Source organism: Myotis yumanensis, unplaced genomic scaffold, assembly GCF_028538775.1.
Source record: "Myotis yumanensis isolate MYYU_CA2020_CCGP unplaced genomic scaffold, mMyoYum1.0.hap1 SCAF_19, whole genome shotgun sequence".
NCBI lineage: Eukaryota > Metazoa > Chordata > Mammalia > Chiroptera > Vespertilionidae > Myotis > Myotis yumanensis.
In genome coordinates this window covers 9,405,592-9,428,270 of record NW_027223770.1, presented here as the reverse complement: position 1 = coordinate 9,428,270, position 22,679 = coordinate 9,405,592, and the positions used below count along the sequence as shown (strand labels likewise).

The 22,679-nt window shown below is 43.5% G+C and overlaps 1 protein-coding gene across 1 annotated transcript; it reads left to right on the top strand.

Annotated features, from left to right (window-relative positions):
- The first annotated feature begins 4,700 nt into the window (after positions 1-4,700).
- On the top strand, positions 4,701-22,068 carry TRAFD1 (TRAF-type zinc finger domain containing 1). Its single transcript, XM_070399379.1, has 12 exons — positions 4,701-4,802; positions 7,443-7,508; positions 12,844-12,979; positions 13,092-13,145; positions 14,656-15,061; positions 15,469-15,675; positions 16,912-16,988; positions 18,389-18,622; positions 19,591-19,711; positions 20,313-20,643; positions 20,884-20,956; positions 21,198-22,068. Exons 2-12 carry the CDS (start codon positions 7,462-7,464, stop codon positions 21,249-21,251), a joined length of 1,740 nt encoding a protein of 579 aa, XP_070255480.1. The 5' UTR covers positions 4,701-4,802; positions 7,443-7,461; the 3' UTR covers positions 21,252-22,068.
- Positions 22,069-22,679: the final 611 nt, after the last annotated feature.

Below are 22,679 nucleotides of genomic sequence, written 5' to 3'. Positions count from 1 at the left end.
CTTATGAAAGGTTTCACAGGAATGCTCTACTTTCGGTAGCGGGTGAACCTGTATATTCTTTATTAGATCACAGCATGCATCACACTTGTTATCATTACCATTGGGCCTGTCTCCCTGGCAAACTATTGGGAAGGCAGGAGCTTGTCCTGCTGTTTGCCACTCAAGCTCCAGTTTCTTATCTGGGGCCTGTCGCACAGGAAGCACTCTACATTTGCTGAGCAAATCAGTGAGGCTGGTGCTGAAGTTCTGGACTTATATTTTATTAAAAATAACAAATTGGTTGAATAAGTTATATCCAGACAATAGATTTATTATTGTCGGCTCAGGTCTCTGCCTCGGGAAGCATCTACCTTCTTCTCCTGGGACCCACCTGCTCCCCAAACCAGAGATGATCAAGGAGCAACACGAGAAAAATCAATAAGGGGTCGACCAAGATGGCGGCGTAGGTAAACACCGGAGACCGCTGCCGCAAACAACCATTTCAAAAATACAACTAAAAGACTGAACGGACATCACCCAGAACCACAGGAAGGCTGGCTGAAGAGAGACTCTACAACTAGAAGGAAAGAGAACAGCAAATCGAGGCTCAGAGGCGGCGCAGTGTGGAAAATACAAAGGTACCGAGGTGCGCGCGAAAGCGGGCTGGTGGCTGAGGGCGCGGTAGTCGTTTTCTGTCGGGAGTGAGTCTCAGACTCTGGGCTCCAGATCCGGGCGAGTCTCTAGGGACCCAGACTCAAACGGGAGAAGCGGGATTACCCGGCATCAGTTGGAACCTGAGGGCAGCTTTCTCTCCGAGGTTTGCAGCGGCTGCCGGGGTTCTGAGAAGCAGAGCCTCTGGGAACGGGACTGAGCGTGGCCATAACTGCTCCCTCCGCCCGCCCTGTTGATCCCGCCCAGCCCAAAGCCTGCGCACAGCCATTTGCCGATCGCCTCAGGCAAAGGCTGGATTAGCACCTCCCCAGAAGACAGACGTTTTCCGCACAGCTGATTCCTATAGCCAGTCGGCCTGAGGGTCAAATCCCTCTAGTGTTAACTACAACAATTAAGGCTTGGCTAGAACAAGACTGCGCACAGAGACCACAAGGGGGTGCACCAAGAAAGCATAAAAGATGCGGAGACAAAAAAACATGACAGAAATGGAGGATATGGAGCTAAGAATCGCAATTTTGAGGGCTTGCCATAAATTTGTGCAGAACCTCACGAAAACTAATGAGACCCTCGATGCTACGATAAAGAAATTAGAAAGTAAGCATACACGGACTGAAATAAAGAATATTATACCCAATAGCAGACCAGAGGAGTACAATAATCAAACCAAAGATTCAACAAAAAACACCCAATTGGAAAAGCAAAATGAAAAAAGAATCCGAAAGTGTGAAGATAGTGTAAGGAGCCTCTGGGACAGCTTTAAGCGGTCTAATATCAGAGTCATTGGAGTGCCAGAAGATGAGAGACAGCAAGATATTGAAAACCTATTTCAAGAAATAATGGCAGAAAACTTCCCCCACCTGGTGAAAGAAATGGACTTACAGGTCCAAGAAGCGCAGAGAACCCCAAACAAAAGGAATCCAAAGAGGACCACACCAAGACACATCATCATTAAAATGCCAAGAGCAAAAGACAAAGAGAGAATCTTAAAAGCAGCAAGAGAAAGAGGCTCAATTACCTACAAGGGAATACCCATACGACTGTCAGCTGATTTCTCAACAGAAACTTTGCAGGCCAGAAGGGAATGGCAAGAAATATTCAAAGTGCTGAATACCAAGAACCTACAACCAAGATTACTTTATCCAGCAAAGCTATCATTCAGAATTGAAGGTCAGATAAAGAGCTTCACAGATAAGGAAAAGCTAAAGGAGTTCATCACCGCCAAACCAGTATTATATGAAATGCTGAAAGGTATCCTTTAAGAAGAGGAAGAAGAAGAAAAAGGTAAAGATACAAATTATGAACAACAAACATGCATCTATCAACAAATGAATCTAAGAATCAAGTGAATAAATAACCTGATGTACAGAATGAACTGGTGATTATAATAGAATCAGGGACATAGAAAGGGAATAGACTGACTATTCTTGGGGGAAAAAGGGGTGTGGGAGATGCGGGAAGTGACTGGGCAAAAATCATGCACCTATGGATGAACACAGTGGGTGGGGAGTGAGGGTGGAGGGTGGGGTGGGAGCTGGAAGGAGGGGAGTTATGGGGGGAAAAAAGAGGAACAAATGTAATAATCTGAACAATAAAGATTTAATTTAAAAAAAAAAAAAATAGATTTATTATTGAAATAGAAAAATATAGCCTGGCCAGTGTGGCTCAGTGGTTGAGCATTCACCTATAAACCAGGAGGTCACAGTTCGATTCCCAGTCAGGGCACGTACCCAGATTTCGGGCTTAATCCCCATCAGGGGCATGTGGGAGGCAGCCAGTCAATGATTCTCTTTCATCATTGCTGTTTCTATCTATCTCTCCCTCCCTCTTCCTCTCTGAAATCAATAAAAATATATTTTAAAAAAAGAAATAGAAAAATATATACTCTAGATCAGTGGTTCTCAACCTTCCTAATGCCACAACCCTTTAATACAGTTCCTCATGTTGTGGTGACCCCCAATTTCATTGTTACAAATTGAACATAATTAAAGCATAGTGATTAATCACAAAAACAATATGTAATTATATATGTGTTTTCCGATGGTCTTAGGTGACCCCTGTGAAAGGGTCGTTCGACCCCCAAAGGGGTCACGACCCACAGGTTGAGAACTGCTGCTCTAGATAGATATGCTAATATTGAATAGATCTCTAAGAGATTATGTAGTATAAAAAGATATAACAGCCTGGCTGGATGTGGCTCAGCAGTTGAGGGTCGACCCAGGAACTAAGAGGTCACCAGTTCGATTCCTGATTAGGGCATATGCAGGGCTTGGGAGCTTGATCTCCCATGTGGGGCATGCAGGAGGCAGCTGATCAATGATTCTCTCTCATCATTGATGTTTCTTTCTCTCTCTCTCTCTTCTTCTCTGAAATTAATAAAAATATATTTTAAAAAAGAGAATATTGAATGGTACATTCTCTTTAACATACTAGGTAATGCCCTGGCTGGGTAGCTCAGTTGGTTAGAGCATCATCCCCATACGCCAAGATTTCAGGTTCATTCCTGGTCAGGGCACATACCGGAGTCAACCAATGGGTGCATGGATGAGTGACACAGCAGGTCGATGTTTCTCTCTTTTCCTTTCTCTCTCTCTCTCTCTCTCTCTCTCAAATCAATAAATAAAAATAATTAAAAAACAGTTAAGCACACAATATAAAGTGTTTAAATCGTACTGGTAAATGTATAGCTTAGTGACTACTTACTAGTATATCTGTGTTTACCACTCTGTAGATTGAGCTATAGAATGTTTTCAGGACTTGGAAACTTTCTCATATTCCCTTGTAGTCCACAGCCTCCAAATGGAACCATTATTCTGACTTCTCTCACTTTCAATTAATATTGCCTGTTTTTTTTTTAACTTTATAACTCTTGGAATCACACAGACTATACTGCCTATTACACTAAATATTCTGTCCCAGCCCAGTTGGTATGGCTCAGTGGTGCCTACCTATGAACCAGGAGGTCACGGTTTGATGCCAGTCAGGGCACATGCCTTGGTTGTGGGGATGTGCAGGAGGCAGTGATACCCAATGTGGGCTGTGCAGGAGGCAGTTGATCAATGATTCTCTCTCACCATTGATGTTTTTATCTCTCTCTCTCCCCCTTCCTCTCTGAAATAAAAAAATATATTAAAAAATAAAACAAATAAAATAAACAAAATATATTTTAAAAATATTCTGTCCTGTTACAAATAAATAATTTGTAACCTGCTTTTCCTTCTTAGCACTATCTCATGATATTTGCAAGTACCTACAATAAAATCATGATTTGAAATTGCTATATTTTATATAGGACGTTCTTGGTTATATTTAAATGTTTATTTATTTATTTATTTATTTAAATATATTTTATCGATTTTTCACAGAGAGGAAGGGAGAGGGGTAGAGAGCTAGAAACATCGATGAGAGAGAAACATCGATTCAGCTGCCTCCTGCACACTCCCCACTGGGGACGTGCCCGCAACCAAGGTACATGCCCTTGACCGGAATTGAACCCGGGACCCTTCAGTCCGCAAAGCCAAACCGGTTAGGGCTATTTATTTATTTTTTATTCATGAGGGAAGAGGAGTTCAGACAATCCATACGGTAGCAAGGAGTGAAACTGGGACTCAATCCTCTGCTTCAGCCGCTCACTCTTCCACCGCAAAAAGCGAAGTGCTCAAATATGGGCAGAACCTTGCAAATATATTGCTTGCCAGAGGGCACTGTAATAGCAAAAAGAGTGACTAATAAGTATTAATGGCTCATGACAAGAGGACAAAAGACAATTACCTTAATATATTAGGCGTCTTAGTAATGTTTGTACAGTATTATTCATGCAAATATTATTAGCCTGTGCCACAGGCAGTTGATAGGCCCAGAACTGGTTAGGTCTCTGTCTCTCATTCCAGATGTGCAGGGGCTGGGACTTCCACGGACCCGCCCCCGTAGAGCTCCGAGGAGCCAATCGGCGCACAGGAGGCGGGGCCCTGGGAGCGACAGCGGTGCTGTCCAATGGGTGCACAGGCGGGGCCGCCTCTGGCCAATGGACGCGCTCCTCCGCGACGGTCGGAAATGGTGAGGCGGCTTTGGGGGCCGTTGTTCAGTGCGGGCTTTGACTGAAGAGGCTCCGGGGCCGGTGCTGCCGAATCAGCCCGACGTCCTCCTGGTCGTAGGTGAGTGCGGCGGCGGCCCGCTCCTGGGGAGCTTCCCGCGGCCTCCCGTTCGGGAGGAGGCCGTTACCCGAGGGCGGGGAGTGGGGGCGAGAGAGTTGTAGGCCCGGGGGTCGCGGCCGCTGGGGGCAAGATGCCGGCGCCGCAGCGTCCCCTCAGGCCGTTGATGGAGGCGGCGCTTTCTCCTCCAGGAACCGGAGCCTCGTCCGACCCCGGCGCCGCCGCCGCCGCCCCTTCCCGGCCTTGGCCCCCGCGGCTGGGGCGCGCCCCAGTCGGAGCTGGGCCCGGGCCTCGAGCTGCCGGCGAAGGGCGGGGGTCGCGGTGGCCTAGTGCGGGCTCGGCCGCCGGCCGCCGGTTCGAGTCCCCACTCAGACCAGCTGTGTGGCGGGTAGGTGTCGGCCTGGACTTCCGCTCCCGCGGCCTCTGGAGTGGGGGTGACTTTCGCCGGGTGGGGTCGTGGGCCCGGGGGAGAACGCTTTCCCGTGGAAAACGGTCACAATAAATGTTAGCTGCTGCCGGGTCCAGGCCGCGGCCCTCCCCCCGGCCCCACCTCCGACGTCGCCGGGGGAGGGACCGTTGGGACCCGCTTCCCCGCAAGGGGGCGCTCCGCCCCCTCGGGCGGAGGGGCGGCCTCCGGAGTCGGTAAGGGGGGCTCCTCCTCACCTCGACGCCTGCACCCCAACCTCCGTGCCTTCGCCCGTTCGCTCCCCACAACGGCCCCGGGGAATATTGTCAGTTGTCAGCGTGAGGACTGCAGGCCCCGAGAGGGTCCGTCCCTCAGCTGCCGAGGGGCAGGGCCAGAACCGACCCTCGGAGAGGCCGCCCCCACCCCCTTGCGGGTAGAAGACCGGCTTCTTCGCGGCTCCGAGGCGCCGCCCCGGGTCTCGTGGGGTGGACTGGGTCGCCCCGAGTCGGCCCTGAGAGCGGCCCCGAGGCTCCCCCGCTGGGGACGGGATTGATTTTCCCGGCAGGCGCTTCCTCTCCCGTGTCCATTTCACGTCGGGGTGGCTCTCTTGAATCTGGTCACTCCCCGGGTTAAATGCCATCCGGCCTGGAGTGTTCGGCATCCTTTCTGTCCCTCATGAGGAGGCTTCTTGAATCATTCTCCTTTTTAGTTACGTTCTTCCAGATCCACGTTTACTTTTTCCTTCATTGCCTCTTAGGGCCACGGCCTTAATGGGTTTCCCCGAATTCCCCCCCCCCCATGATCTTCACTTCCCATTTCCTGGTCCGACTCTTGGAGCTTCAGTTTCAATGTCATCTCAGAAAGTTCTTCACCGTCCTTACCTAAAGCCGATCCCTCCACTCCCATCTCCCTTTGTCTGAGTACTTTTCCATCAAAACACTCATCTTAAGGTGTATCTATTTCTTTTGCTTACTTTTCTCTTTTACTAAATTGATTTGTTGGGCAAGACACTCTCTTTCTTTAATTTGTAAAGTATTGCTAATGCCGGGCACAGCGTCTGGCACACAGGGTCTTAACATGTTGCACGAATGAATGTGTTTTGAAAAGTGAGTTCCTTTGGAAATGTCGAAACCATTAAGGAGCTGTTTAGGGAGGCAGCATTTAAGACCATTTTTGTGTCATGGAAAGGCATAATCTAAAGTAAATATTGGTAATAAAATTGCCAGCACTTTGCTTTCTGCATTGATATCTTGTTTAAAAAGAAGGAAAAACAGGGGGTAGGAGTGGCAGGGGGCGAAGGGGGGTTAATTGGGAAAAAAAGGAGACGTAATACTTTAAACAATTAAAAAAAAAAAAGAAAAAGCTTTACAGTGGAGAAACTTGACAGACACTCCAAGTGATCAAAGTTAACGTCACCTGTAATAATAAGCCTGTTGACATAATATGCTCTCTGATGTAATGCACCAAGGTGAACACAGCATCACTTCTGTGGCATTCTTGCCAGATATGTATTAATCATGAGAAAACATCAAACCCAAACTGAAGGACATTCTACAGAATAGCCAATACACTTAACAAGGTTATGAGAGATGAAGAAACAAGAAATATCCCAGGTCAAAGAAGATTAAGGGGAAATAACAATGCAGTATGTGACCCTGGATTTGATCCTGAACCAGAAAAAGGGTATTTGTGAAATTTGAAGATCTACTGATTAGTTGCTAGTATTGTATTAGTGTTAGTTTCCTACATTTGATAATTTTATTATGGTTATTTGGGTGAAAAGTATATGGGAGTTCTTTGTGCTTTTTTTTGTAAGTCAAATTATTTTAAAATATATTTTATTGATTTTTTACAGAGAGGAAAGGAGAGAGAGAGAGAGAGAGAGAGAGAGAGAGAGAGAAAGAGCTAGAAACATTGATCAGCTGCCTCCTGCACATCTCCTACTGGGGATGTGCCCACAACCAAGGTACATGCCCTTGACCGGAATCGAACCTGGGACCCCTCAGTCCGCAGGCCGACGCTCTACCCACTGAGCCAAACCGGTTTCGGCTGTAAGTCAAGTTATTTTAAAGTAAAAGTTAAAAATAAAAACAAGGTGAAACCCATGTGTTGGGTATTAAATAAAATGCACTAGTTTTTGTGACATTTTCTGTGCACAGTTTCTTTGTGTGTGTGTGTTTTGCTTGTCATCCTTAAAGCAGAAATGAAATTGAAAGTTCTCACTTCTGCTTTTGTAGTTTTCTGGAAGAGCTAAAGATGGCTGAATTTCTAGATGAGCAGGACACTCAACTGTGTGACAACTGGTAAGAAATTAATCTAAGAAATGTTATTGGAATGAGGATAAACTAACTGCTGTAAAGGGTTGGTTTATTTATTGGCAGGTTAAAATTAGAATCATATAATTTGTCCTGCAAATATATAGTTCTGAAGCCTTTTTAACAATTTTAGATAATATTGCCTATTTTGGTAATTTGACAAGATAGTTGGTTTAGCTATCATAGTGTGGTGTAGTGAGTGATTAGAGTGATAGGATGAAGCTGGGTTTCAGGGCTCTGGTTCCTGCATTTAATTAATTAGTTAATGACTTTTGGCAAGTCACCGAATGCTTTGGGCCTCACTTTTCTGACCTATAAATAAGGGAATTTATTTTTTTGCCTTTCTGGAAAATACCTTCATATGTTTTTTAAAAAGACACTAAAAATATCATAAGCCCTAACTGGTTTGGCTCAGTGGATAGAGTGTCGGCCTGCGGACTGAAGGGTCCTGGGTTTGATTCTGGTCAAGGGCACGTGCCCGGGTTGCGGGCTCAATCCCCCAGTAGGACGGTGTGCTGGAGGCAGCCGATCAATGATTCTCTCTTCATCATTGATGTTTCTATCTCTCTTTCCCTCTCCTTTCTTCTCTGAAATCAAAAAAAGTATATTAAAAAATATATACATAATAAGAATGTTGGACTAGGTTAATTTAAAAAATGTATATATTTTTAGTGCCCCTGACAGGAATTAAACCCGGGACCCTTCAGTCCACAGACCGATGCTCTAGCCACTGAGCCAAACCGGCCAGGGTGGTTAATGTGTTTGTTTGTTTTTTAAGTATGTTGCAAGGATTTCCCTGAGTGGCTGGTTGTCTAGGGGTTGATTGGGAGCAAGGGTTAATGATCTTGGCTCTATATATAGTAGTGAGAGAGCATTTGGACCAATGTAGCTGAACTGTTTTTATAAAGGATTTTGCTGGAAGAATGTTCAATTGCTTTAAAAAAATAAAAAAGTCTAAAGTCTTCTGGCAGTCCAGATTAATCATTATCATTTCGTGATTCCAGAACTGTTAAGTGAAGACTGGGCGTAGTCTCGAATGTTGCGCTTTCTATTTTGGAGTTTTTAACCCATGTGAGTGACAAGAAAGAGCAGCTCTGCTAAAGTGAAACTTAGGAGTGCAGCTCATCTGATTCTTGATTGGGGTTTCTCAAGAGCACTTGTATATTTTAGTGGTATACAAGTGCTCTTACTAAAGCTAAAGAAAGCAAAAGTGCCTGTTATGTTTAACTTACCAAATTGTGGTAGGAGGAAAGAGATATTTAATAAGGGAAATAGTTTGATGTAGATTGATGAAAGGTTCAAGTCAAATAACCATTTTTCTTTTTTTTTTTATCGCCTTTTTCTTCTCAGTCTTTTGACAGAATTAGGATATAATCAGAGCAACTGTTGGTCACAATATTCTTTCCCTGAATGGAATTAAGATTTAATTTCTTTTTCTTTCTTTTTTTAAAATATATTTCATTGATTTTTCACAGAGAGGAAGGGAGAGAGATAGAGAGTTAGAAACATTGATGAGAGAGAAACATCGATCAGCTGCCTCTTGCACACCCCGCACTGGGGATGTGCCCGCAACCCAGGTACATGCCCTTGACCGGAATCAAACCCGGGACCCTTCAGTCCGCAGGCTGACGCTCTATCCACTGAGCCAAACCGGTTTCGGCAAGATTTAATTTCTTAAAAACAAATTTGTATTTTAGCTTTGTTTGAATTTTATATATAGTTACTAATACAAAGTAATCAATGATATAAATAATTACAAGCAAACATCACTGTGGTTTTATAAGAAAACAGATATATGACTTTAGCATCAGTTAAGATACTCTTTTTAAAAATATTTTAAAAATTGACTTAGAGAGAGAGGAAGAGGGATATGAGAGTGAAACATCAGTTGGCTGCCTCCTGTACGCCCCCTACAGGGGATTGAGCATGAAACCCAGGCATGTGCCCTGACTGGGAATCCAACCAGCAATCTTTGGTGCACTGGACACCCAGTCAACTGAACCACACTGGCCTGGGTGAGATAATCTCATTTATCAGTCCAAGGAATCTCAAACCTAGAACAATCTATAAATAACTGCCAAAGGAATTAGAAAAGGGGGGGGGGGGTAGTTAATGGAAAGCTAATGAAAACAAGGTTATTCAAAGTAAAAGCAATTTATTTAAAGAAAAGAGCAGATTAGCATGGGAGGCTGACTAAGCCAGCACAGACCTCCCATCTAAGTAACCCTGTCTAAATTCCGGGTTTTAAAATTTTGTCTTTAGAGCCATATTCCTATTCTCGAAGAAAAATTAAGGTACTCTTCAAAATACGAGCTGCGATTAGACCAGTAAAAAGAGTAGTTTGGCCCTAGCTGGTTTGGCTCAGTGGATAGAGCGTTGGCCTTTGAACTGAAAGGTCTCGAGTTCTATTCCAGTCAAGGGCATGTGCCTGGGTTGTGGGCTCGATTCCTAGTGGGGGACTTGCAAGAGGCAGCCGATCAATGATTCTCTCTCATCATGGATGTTTCTCTCTGTCCCTCTTCCGTCCTCTCTGAAATCAATAAAAAAATATATTAAAAAAAAAAAGTAGTTGTGATTAGAAAAGATGTTTTTGCATGTTAACTCTTAAGGTGTGTTCTGATTGGGAAGAGAATGGTTGTAGGGAACAGAAGCTTCCTTCAGCTTTTTATTTTTGCATGTATTAAAGGATTTGTTTCTGGCTTGTTATGTTTATTGTTTGGGAGGCTATTTATTGTGAATTTTTCTTTTTTTTAAATATATTTTTTATTTCAGAGAGAAAGGGAGAGAGAAAGAGAAACATCAATAATGAGAGAGAATCATCGATCAGCTGCCTCCTGCATACCTACTGGGGATTGAGCCTGCAACCTGGGCATGTGCCCTTGACCGGAATCGAACCCGGGACCCTTCAGTTCCCTAGGCCAAGGCTCTATCCACTGAGCCAAACCAGCTAGGGCTGGGAATTTTTCATGAAGTCTTGGCTCGCTTTGCAATCATTTCTATCTAAAATGAAATTTTATCTTTAACTTGCTAGTTCTATCTTGGGGTTTTTAGCAGTTCTCTCAATATATAGAATTGTGTTCTCATTTATCTCACTTTAAAACATCTTTATTTTATCTGTAGGTAGGAAGCAAGTATATTAGTATTTTGTCTGTGATCTTATTCTAGATGACATACTTATAGGCACATTCTTTTAATGTAGTCTTTTCTTTAGCTAGCCTGTGAAATTGGAGTTTTCCAATTGTCAGATCCAAATGAGTAAAAGGTTAGGCCTTTGAATACTATGTGCCTCTTGTTTGTATATATATTCTTGTTAAATTTATTTTTAAATTATAGTTAACAAAATATATTAGTTTCAGGTATACTACATAGTGATTCAGCATTTATATACCTTACAAAGTGTTCATCACAATAAGTCTAATGCAGAAATAAAAATTTTGGAAGCAGAAAAACTATACCATCTAATAATTCGAGCAGTGAGATGATTCCTATACCATCCTGCTTAAAAAAAAAAAAAAAAATCACTGCAAAGCTGGAAAGTAGGATCGTTGGAAGAAGACATTATCCAGGATACTTGCCACACAGCCAAATGAAACACATGTCATACTCATTAAGTTTAAAAAACAAAACATTTCACCCTACCTGGTTTGGCTTAGTGGATAAAGCATAGGCCTGTGGACTGAAGAATCCTGGGTTCCATTCCAGTCAAGGGCACATGCCTGGGTTGTGGGCTCAATCCCCAGTAGGGGGCGTGCAAGAGGCAGCCAGTCAATGGTTCTCTCTCATCATTGATGTTTCTCTCCCTCTCCTTTCCTCTCTGAAATCAATAAAAATATATTTTAAAAAATCACACAAAACATTTCTAGACATTCAGTTGCACTGATCCCATCCATAAGCATGGCCTACTGGATTTTGCCAGGCAGTAACAATGTGGCTCCAAAGACAGGGCCAAGAAAACATTGGTCCTGCCAAATCAGTCTTATTCATGATGCTTCCATGTGCTACTTTGTTTTTAATCCTCACCCAAGGATATTTTTCCATTAATTTTTAGAGAGAGTGGAAGAGAGAGGGAAAGACAGAAAGAAATATCAATATGCCAAAACCGGTTTGACTCAGTGGATAGAGCGTCGGCCTGCGGACTGAAGGGTCCCGGGTTCGATTCCGGTCAAGGGCATGTACCTGGGTTGCGGGCACATCCCCAGTGGGAGATGTGCAGGAGGCAGCTGATCGATGTTTCTCTCTCATCGATGTTTCTAACTCTCTATCTCTCTCCCTTCCTCTCTGTAAAAAATCAATAAAATATATTAAAAAAAAAAAAGAAAAGAAAAGAAAAAAGAAATATCAATGTGAGAGAAACACATCGATTGGTTGCCTCCTGCACGTGCCCTGACCAGGGCTCTGGCTGAGGAGGAGCCTGCAACCGAGGTATGTGCCCTTGACCAGAATTGAACTCACGCCCCTTCGGTCTCCAGGCCAACGCTCTGTCTACTGAGCCAAACTGGCTAGGGCCCATGTGCTACTTTGAATGGATTTAACACTGTTAGTGTTTTTTGCCAGATGTAGTCAGAATTGATACCTAATTCTTGTACTAAAGGTGGCCCATCCTCAGAGTTGTTTCCATAGAATGGCTGAGGTGTAGTTGGACTATATGCCTATGTTGGCTGGAAAATCTGCCCAGTGTATGGCTGTTATGGCTGCATCATGTCTGGAGGGACACATTGCCCTTGCTCTGAGAAGTCATAGCCAGCAGACTCTTGGGCCTTCCACAGTCATAGGACTGCTGCTATTGGTCATTGCTGTTGGGACCTCTCTGATAGACATTGCAAATGATCAAATGTAGAGGTTGATGCAGTAGCTTCAACAGCCTGGTTTGACCTTTAGTGGAATAAATCTAATCTCGGACTGAGAGTGAAAATAAATGGTAGGGTTTTTTGTTTTTTGGGTTTTTTTTGAAATAATACTGAAGTGTACCATTGTGCTTTGGGGCATGGATGGTTTTGGAAAAGCCTAGCTCAGGTCTTTTTGGCATCTGACTATCTGACTTCATGTGTTGGTGTGATCAGCTCTGACATCTAGAAAGTGAGGTTGAGCTTTTAGAATGAGTGTATAGCAGTGATAATTCAGGGTGTTGCACAGAAGACTCAAACCTTCAGGAGTTGATTCTTGAAAGGTAGGGGTAGTAACAATCATAAGAGCTAATAGACGAGATATTCGCTAAAGGGAAATAATGGAGAATAAAGATTGAACAAGACAGATTTTCACGTGATAACAACTGTGACTAGATCGGTCAGTAATGCTTGCCTTTTTCTTTGATCTAATTCTATAGCAAAAGGGAAATTCCTTTGTGTAACTTTACCATCCATGAGATCCATTGTCAAAGGAACATTGGTGTGTGCCCTATCTGCAAGGAACCATTTCCCAAATCTGGCATGGAGACTCACATGGCTACAGAACACTGTCAGGTGAACCACTAAGGACTCAAATGTTCATTAATGTATTATACTTGCTATTGCGCAGTAGCAAGTGAGCAAGTTCTCACAAAGCCAATTTATTGTTTTTTACTATTTATCCTAGGTAACCTGCAAATGTAACAAGAAGTTGGAGAAGAGGCAGTTACAGAATCATGAGGTTAGTTTCCCTGTACAATGAAGGGAGTGAGTTACTGTGGGGCCAAGCGTGAGATTACAGAGCCACATGCGGAACAGAAAGCTAGTCTGGTTGTCTGTTCTCTACAAGATCCGTGCACATCGCCTCTCAAAGCCTGTTTGAGGCTCTGTTTGTTGCCAGATCTGCTGCATGGCTGTTGTGCCCCCATGCTCAGGCCTCAGAGTCTGTCCCTTTGGAACTGAGTCTGTCGTTCTCATTCTGGGGTTTGGCTATTTGCAGCCTCACTGAGTGCTAATCCAAATTGGGGGTTGCCAATGTGGTATGACCTCCTTATCCACACCTGCCTTACAGCTTGTAATTTCATTTTGATTTAATCATCTGGATATCATGCTGTTTACACCTAAAGAAATTTCTCAGAGAGCATTTGGTGAAGAGAGAACATAGTATCATTCGGTCCCTAGTTGAGATAAAACTGTCCATTGTTGAAAAATTTATCAAGGTATGCAACTTAAGATTTGTGCATTTCATCCTGTCTCAAATAAATTAACTTGTTTATAATTTTAAAGAGTAATTTATATTCAAGGAAAAAAATTAGAAAAGATATAAAACAGTCACTTGTAACCCCACAGCTTAGAGATAAATGTCTCACAAATACTTTGGCACTCTTACCTTTATTATTTTTTCTAAGCATTTGACCTATGATTGAGGTCACATTAACAATAATAATAAGTATTTCTTTGGATCTAATGTCTACCTGCTACGTAAACAACCTTCAATCAACTGCCCCCTCTTCTGGCTTCTCTCCCAGCTATTTCTGGGCTTCACATTGGTGATATAGCTGTCATTTTAAACAGTTGAGTACAGATTATTTCCTAACATTCCTGCAAATAAAACTGACAGTGTAGGCCAGAGTTAAAGAGTTTAAAAAATTTTTCCTTTAAATAAAGTTTTGACTTTATATGCTGTTCTGGTGAGTTACTAGCACTTTTTAGAGTCGTTAAAGTGCTTACTGTATTATCTAGTAAGTGCCAGCGATTATTTGCTCTTTTGCTGTTGAGTAACTTAAATCAGTGACATGTCCTTCATTTTCCCAATACAGTATATTCACATCAGTGTCTTTCTCAAAGGCGTTCTCTTTTCCGCATTACCAAATCTTAAGACAAATTGGAACGGTAAAGGGAAATTGGGCTGGTGGAACTTTCACAAACCTGTTTGAATTGTTAAGTTTTTGCTCTTTGCTCCTGGGCTTATCTGGCTGCTTTTGGGTAACTTTGTAATGTGTGCACAAAATGAGTCAGAGTGGTTGAGTGAGTAGGTTCCTTCTAAAGTTTTCTTCCCTTTGTAGAACCTGGTGGCAGGGACAAAGCGAGAAGCCTTGACTCTTAAATTCATAGAAAAACATGGTAGGCAGGTGAGGCTAGGGTTGGAAGAGAATATTGAAGTAAATACTTTTTTTGCTTTCCTTGCCATGTACTAAAACATGGCCTCTCTTAGATTTCCATATTAACTGCTTCATTACTCTGTGTTGCAGGAGACTGAGTGTCCTCTGCGGCTTGCCCTTTGCCAGCACTGTGATTTGGAACTTTCTGTTCTTAAACTGAAGGACCATGAAGATTACTGTGGTGCCCGGACAGAGCTATGTGGCAGTTGTGGGCGTAATGTCCTGGTGAAAGATCTGAAGACTCACCCAGAAGTTTGTAGGAGAGATGGGGAGAAAAAGAGAGATGAGGCTGCCGTGCCTCCTAATGCATATGATGTGTCTTGGGGTCAAGATGGAATATGGATTGCATCACAACTCCTCAGACAAATTGAGTCTCTGGATCCACCCATGAGGCTACCTCGACGGCCCCTGAGAGCCTCAGAATCGGAACTTTCCCATAGTAGGACTACCAACCAAAGGAACATGACAACCCAGTTTCCAATTCAGAATAATCTATGTGAGTTGTGTTTGGGATTAGAAGGTTATCAAAATCTGTTTAATTCTCACAGGAGTTTCATGAGGGTAGGTAAGTAAGTGGTAGAGCGGGGATTTGAATTCAGGCAATCTGACCCCATGCGGTAAACCATTCTACAATGCAGAAAATACACATAAAGTGTTTAGCACAGTGCCTGTCTCATAGCCAAAACTCAATAATATTGCTTATTAATAACACAATTAAAATAGTAATGGAACCTTTTATCATGGCATACTTAATATTTGGAGTCCTGTGAGAACTGGAGGGCTGGGCCTCTTTTATTCCTGCATAGATGCTATAAACCTGGAATATTTGTAGGCATGGATTTGAGCTAAAGCATGGCATTTCTAATGTATCTTGAGAACTAGTTTACTTTTTTTTCCCTCCAGTGGAAGAACAAGAAAGGCAAGAAAGGAATAGAAGCCAACAGTCCCCTATAGAGGGTGGCGAAGACAGTTCAAACTTGGACTTCATGTTGGCCCTAAGTCTGCAAAATGAAGGCCAGGCCCCCAAGTTGGCAGAGCAGGACTTCTGGAGGGCTGTGTGTGAGGCAGAGCAGTCCCTTGGAGGTCCCAATGCTCTGACTGACATAAAGGGTAGGTTTGTTTTATCTTCACTAGCCTCTGTCTCCACAGTTATGTGTGTTTCTTACATTATACAATTTATTTTAAAAATGAAAGTTTTTCATGAGATCACATTTGCCTTTTTTGTTTGTTCACTGCTTTTCCGACTTTTTATTTTTAAAAACTGTTAGAAAATAGTATAGCAAATATCTTATATATCCCTCATCTTTATTCACCATTTCTAGTATTTTTCTTTGATCTTTATAATTTTTTCCCCTTGAGCCATTTGAGAATAAGCTGCAGATATAACATTTTATCTCTACATACTTTAGGATGTATATTTCAAGAACGGCATTCTAACTAAATGCACATAACATTATATATTTGTCATTTTTCTTCAGTGTGTCTCATCATTTTCAAAGTAATCTCTTATACCTTAGTCATACTACAATTCCCTTTTTAACATATCTTTAAATGTGTTATTTTTATATTGTGTCTGAAAATATATCAAACTCTTTTTGGTCTTCGTTGTTTCTATTGACTCACTCATGGTGGCTTGCTGCCTCCCTCTCTATATGCACTCACACAAATTAGCATTGAGTTTTCTGATATGTTCCTCAGAATATTTATATATGCTTCTAGCAGGCACCTGGGGATACTATTGACGGGGACAGTTTTAAACTGGATTTTTGGCTTGGGTTTTTAAAAATCATAAATGTAGATTTTGGACTCAAACCCATGTAAAGGCCAAACTCTAGTTACTTAATTCAGAGAGAGGAAGGGAGAGGGAGAGAGATAGAAACATCAGTGATGAGGAAGAATCATCAGTTGGCTGCCTCTTGCAGGCCCCCTTTTGGGGATTGAACCTGAAACCTGGGCATGTTCCCTAACTGGGAATTGAGCTCCAACCACTGAGCAATACTGGCCAGGCTTCATAAGTCCTGAGGATTGAAATAATGCACATACGGCTGATTAGTGCCTAGAGTTATTGCACATTTAAACTTCTTTCTTAAAGAGAGTAGTGGGTAAGTGACTAATATTAGCTACTCAGGGAATGGTGGCCAGTAAATCTTTTTCCATAGTGGCATTTTTTTGCTTGGGGTTTGTCTCTTGGGCAGTTTCCCTGGGAGGATTTACAGCCCCACAAATTGCTCCATCTCTGAAATATCTAAGGGAGTCACACTTTTAATTAAAACCCCACCAGGGGAACAACAGGTTGAATCAAATTTGTTTTTGTTCATTGGCATCTGTGTGGCCTCTGATACCCAGGTGCAGCTGATGAGACCATGTTGCCTTGTGAATTCTGTGAGGAGCTCTACCCAGAGGAATTGCTGATCGACCATCAGGTGTGTTGTGAATTCCTGGAGAGTTAAGTAGGAACGTGTGCAGGCCACAGTTGGTGTTGCAGGCCACATGAGGTCTTGAGCCAACTATTTTAATAGGCCTGTTATAGGAGCAGAAACTGTGTTTTATTTTTTTATTTTTTAAATATATTTTATTGATTTTTTACAGAGAGGAAGGGAGAGAGATAGTTAGAAACATCGATGAGAGAGAGAAACATCGATCAGCTGCCTCCTGCACATCTCCTACTGGGGATGTGCCCGCAACCAAGGTACATGCCCTTGACCGGAATCGAACCTGGGACCTTTCAGTCTGCAGGCTGACACTCTATCCACTGAGCCAAACCGGTTTCGGCAAACTGTGTTTTATTTACCATGATGTGGCTGACATATGGTTATGAGAACATAGTCTTGTTCACTCTTGGAAAAAGTAATGCTCATTCCAGCAGGCCCAGTTTGCTCCCTCCATGTGGTGACTACTCTATGTCTCTACTGACCATATGTAATCTGGTCTCATCTCATGCTACATTTTGTTTATTGGAGCTGTACTGAAGTCCTTGCAGTTCCCTGGAAGGGTCAGGGGTCCTTGCACTTTTTCTCCCTGGAAGCCATGTGGCCTCCACCCCTGCCTCCTCAACAGACCCCTCACTCGTAGACTTGGTTCAGACACAACCTCCAAGAAACTATCCTGAGTGACACTCTGAAGACTAGGTTAGAGGTCCCACCTATGTGCACCCTAAAAGTTCGGTGCCCACTTCTCTTTTAGTCTGTCACCCTGTGATGTGGTGTCTTCTGATTCCCTGTCATCTGCACCACTAGGCTGAATTCCTTGACAGATTCTGGGTTTTCCTAGTTTCTGAATCTTAATACCTGGCATATGAAAGGTGTCAGATATTTTTTAAAGGAAAGTTCTTGAGCCATTTAAGAACTATTAGAGAATATTAGACTTTGTTTTAGGATTGCCTAGTGGAGGGAACTATTTTTCCCCTCAACACTCTTGCTCTGATTTGGATTGGCTTAGTCTAGCATTTCCAAAACTTAAGCAGCCCCATAAGTGGAATAATACATATTTGAATAAACCTAGTTTTTGGTTTGGGAGCAGCATAAGAAAATCCATTAACAGGATAAGAAAGAATATTTGGTTCTCTCTCGCTATGTGGTTGTGAGAAGAATCTTGAATCTTTCCAATTAATTTAAAAAGAATAATCATATGAACACAGTAAAAAGGGAAAAAGCACAGAAATGTTTAAAATAAAAATAAAGTGAGCATTCCATCTGCATTTCCCTGACCCTTTCTAGTTCCTCTCCTCAGTATTAAGCCTTACTAAAATTTTGTGATTCCTAGAAAATGTTTTAGTAATTTTTTTAACCCCCTTCTCCCCCCCCCCCTTTTTTTTTTGAGACAGACAAGCTGTAACCCTTCCCGTGCCTTACCTTCATTTAACATGGGTAGCACTTCCCTCAAAGAGGTGGAGGAGGACCCTGATGTCATCTTCCAGAGGTTTCTGCAGCAGGCTACAAGTAACCAGTTCAACTCTTTGATGGGCCTGAGCAATGCACCCTCTGTGGAGGGCGGTATCATCATCCCATGTGAATTCTGTGGGGTCCAGCTGGAAGAGGAGGTGCTGTTCCATCACCAGGTAAAAGTCCCTGAAGAACCCGTCTACTTCACTCCATGCTGATCCCGTGCGTGAACCTGGGGCCTTCAGAGCTGAGAATGCTTCTTTAGTGTTTAAGTTGCATGCATACCTGACGTGGCTACTGGACATGCCCTGTTTTGTGAGCTTTCTTTACCATCTGGCAACTGAAATCATGTCACTAGCTAAGGACCAAGGAGTCAGGACTCCTATGCAGGTGTGGAGATCTTGTCAGCATGGTTGAGATGAGAGCTCTCCTGATGTCACTAATATATTCTACTTTTGACCAGGCAGATTCTTTCTGTTGTGGTGGTATTTGAGGCTTGCATTTCAGGAGACCTTGGGGCTAGTTCTACTATTGACCTTGGGTAGATCCTGTTCCCTCACTGGGGATATCTGTAAATGAAGGAGTTAGACTAGACAATTTGAAGTCCTTTCTCAGCTTTTGCTAGGATTCAGATCTGTTAGTAGGGAATACAATTTTCTGCCCACTCCCTGTTTGTTATAGGGAGCTAACACTCCAGGTGTGTTCAGGATCGTTTCTGTAGTTGATGCCATATAGCTGTTGCTAGAACACCACGAATTTCATTCGTGTAAATAAAGACTTCTGCTTTTGGGTCAAGCAGTAGATAAATGACTGCTGGTTGTCTCCTACGGGAGATTCTGAAATAAGCAACCATGCAAATGCTCTGTGGTCAAAGTATAGGTATATTTTTTAGGGCTCTTGACACCAGCCCTTCCTGATCCCTGCACAAATCAGGCAGTGCTTCTTCAGTGCCTTGGGTGCTAATAGCAATGATTGCTCCTTTCTAGATGCGTTTCCTTAGTCTTAGGCCCTTCCTCTTAGTGGTTGTTAAAGACCCCGAATAAGGTGTGTTCCCCTAACCTGCTGCTCCTTCCTTTCTTCCCACTGCTCCCTCTCCAAGCAATGACTCTGCCCGGAGGTACTAATTTTTGTTTTGTTTTGTTAGGACCAGTGTGATCAACGCCCAGCCACAGCAAACAACCATGTGATGGAGGAGATTCCTAGACAGGATTTCCAGTCTCGAGAGACCTCACCAGAGCTGCCCAAGAGGCGTGTCAGACACCAGGGTATTAGCCAGGGCTGAGCCAAAGCTGCAGGTCTGCTGCTGACACGGGCCTGTTTACCGTTTCTCGTCCGCTGCTCTAACATGGGGGTCCCTGAATCCTGAACCAAGCACAGTAGGATCTCACTACTAGCGGTTGTGGTCCCATGTTAGACTGAGCGGTCTTGAGTGTAGGCTTAGAGGGTACTGGCATGGTAGTCAGTGATTACTCAGCTGTAGCTTTCATCAGTGGACTATTTGGAGATAACTTTTAGACCCCTGCCTCTAGTTGAAATTTGCTTAGGGTATTCAATCATCATCATCATTATTATTAAAGAGTCTCAGGGACTAGGCAAGTAAACTGTTTTTCAAACTCGCTACAAAGCCAGTTAGACATTATTTTTCAAGGTTTGCTTACACATCATTGTTGGTTAGTTATATGAGGACTCAAATAATAAGCATACAGTGTGGACAAAGGTGTTCCTAACCCTGTCTGGACACTTGGGTTTCAGCAGCCTTTAGATGAGAGGCAGTTCTACCCAGAATCTTCATGTTCCTGCTCCAACTCCAGCACTAATAGCAAGAGCAGTCTTTCCCCTAAAACTGGTTCTCTCTTCTCTTTGCAGGAGACCTGTCTTCTGGTTACATGGATGATATTAAGCAGGAAACGGCTAAAGTGCCCACCTACCCTCTTCCCCCTAGCAGACCCATTAACAATATGATGGCTACCTGTAACCGTGTGTCAACATCCACATCAAGCCCTAAATCTAGTTCCCAGCCCAGCGTAATGAAGCTCAACAACTTAGACAGCCAGGACATTCGGGGCCGGAATCGAAACAGCCATAATGGGCCCATGGCTGCTGGGCACGTTCCAGTGATTCGCTCTGTTCGAAATCTCTACCCAGAAAACCTTGCGTCCTCTTTCTCCCGTGGGCCTTCAGGGAGACATGGGCCAAGGTAATAATAGCTCAGGAGTGGAGCTTGTGAGTAGCTCAGGAGACCATGAGAGTGTGGACTTTGCTTGTGCTATGGCCTGATTCCAAAATGTTCTCTTGCTATTTGTTGGGTATTTGTTGTTGGTTTGTTTTGTCTGCTCACAGAGAGCTGCTTTGTCTGGTTCCAGCTGTTTGTCTTCTGAGTGGTCTGACTTTTGTTCAGGGGCATCTTAGAAACTAGTTTCCAATCCTTCTCTTTCAGTGGTAGGAGTGAAGGTGGCAGGAACTCAAGGGTCACCGCCACAACTGCCAGCTTTCGCAACAGGACTGCAAAGGTAATGGGGGATCCAGCCCCGAAGTGCTCAGTGAGGACTCAGGAGCGGGGGGTGTGGTATGTATGGTTCTTGAAGTCAGAGAAGGAGCTGGGCAACAGGCCGCTTATGGCTGAAGGGTTGTTCGTTTGCCTTTTGATGAAGAGGTTTCTATGGAAGCTTGACTTTTCAGAGCTCAGAGCTCTGAAGGTATACTGCCTGAATTTTCACTTTCTATTTGGGCTTTTGTTTGTTTTCTCAATAGGCAAAACCCCCCAAGCAACAGGGAGCTGGTGATGCCGAGGAGGAAGAGGAGTAATGGTGTCTGCGAGAACCTGCACAGGGTTCCATTTCTCTGCGCAGCCGCAGTGCAGGCCCTGCCTCTCGGGCTCTGGGGGCAGGGGAGATTTTAGATTTTTTTTTAAAGATACAACCATTTTGTGTCTTTTGAGATTGTGATGTGGGAGTTTGGGGGTTGGAGGGAGGGCTAGCAGGGAAGCTGTTAAGAAATTTGTTTCAGCTTTAGCTGCTGCCTTTTGGCAGCACAAACACAACTTATGGCCTCTCAGCCCACCAGGGCTCCTCTTTTGACATACTGTCACCACTGTTTCTTGGTGCTGTGTGGTCCTGGTGGAGAGAGGAGAGGGTGTGGAAACCTGGTATTCACCAGTAAAGTGATTCTTTTTCCTGCAGGGACCTAAGTTTGGGAACTTTTGGGTAACCTCGTGTGTGCTGCCGCTCCCCACTTTAGAATTGAGACTCTGGTTTATGTGTGGAGCAGCTCTGAGAAGGTGTTCAGGTCAGTTGCAATATGTTAGGAACAGGCTTTTGGAGATGAGTTGAACTAGAAAGGACCCGGGCTTTGTTTTAATCTGCTTCTTTGGCATTTGGCATCACTGCCTTCTGTTTCGGTGGGGAAACGGCTCCTTTGTCTTGACTGCCTTCTGATGGAGACAGTGAGGGACTCCCTGTCCCTGCCAGGGCCTTGCTGGGCTCTGCCTGACTGGGACTGAGGCCTAAGCTCTGTGACTTAACTATAAACCAAGTATCGGAGCCCCCTCTCCCTCTTTTTATTTTATTATTATTATAATTATTAACATCCTTGTAATAGAAATAAAGTTTGTACTTGAAGTTTACCTGAGTCTTGTGGTTCCTTCTCCTGTGCACTCTGGAGACCTCAGGGAGTGTGGGGGAAGCTGAGCAGGACTAGGCTTTCTCTGCTTCCTGGAATCCTAGCAGATCCAGGGATAGCTTCTTCTCAGAGCCACCATGGGAAACAGTAAGGAGGTTCTTCAAAAAATTAAAAATAGAACTACCAGATGGTCCTGCAATCCCACTTTTGGGTATTGATCCAAAGAAATCTAAAACACTCACTTGAAAAGATAGGTGTACCCTTATACTCACTGCAGCATTACTTACATTACCCAAGACATGGAAGCAACCTAAGTGTCTGTCGGTAGACAAATGGATAAAGAAGATATGGTGTAAATGTACAATAGAATATTACTCAGCCATAAAAAATGAAATATTGCCATTTGCGACAACATGGATGGACCTAATGAAGAAACTCAGATTCAGGGAACGAATGGTGGTCAGATGGGAGGGGGGTTGGGAGGATGAGTGGAAAAAGTAAAGGGGTTAGGATGTACAAATAGCCAGTTATAAAAACAGTCAAATGGGTTGTAAAAAAGAGTATAGGGAATACAGTCAATAATGTAATTACGGTATCAGGTGGATACTAGATCTG

Coding starts and splice junctions, on each gene's coding strand:
- TRAFD1 (XM_070399379.1), top strand. CDS start 7,462: ATGGCTGAATTTCTAGATGAGCAGGACACTCAACTGTGTGACAACTG. Junction 15,062..15,468: donor TCCAATTCAGAATAATCTAT/GTGAGTTGTGTT, acceptor TTTTCCCTCCAG/TGGAAGAACAAGAAAGGCAA. Junction 20,957..21,197: donor TTCGCAACAGGACTGCAAAG/GTAATGGGGGAT, acceptor TTTTCTCAATAG/GCAAAACCCCCCAAGCAACA.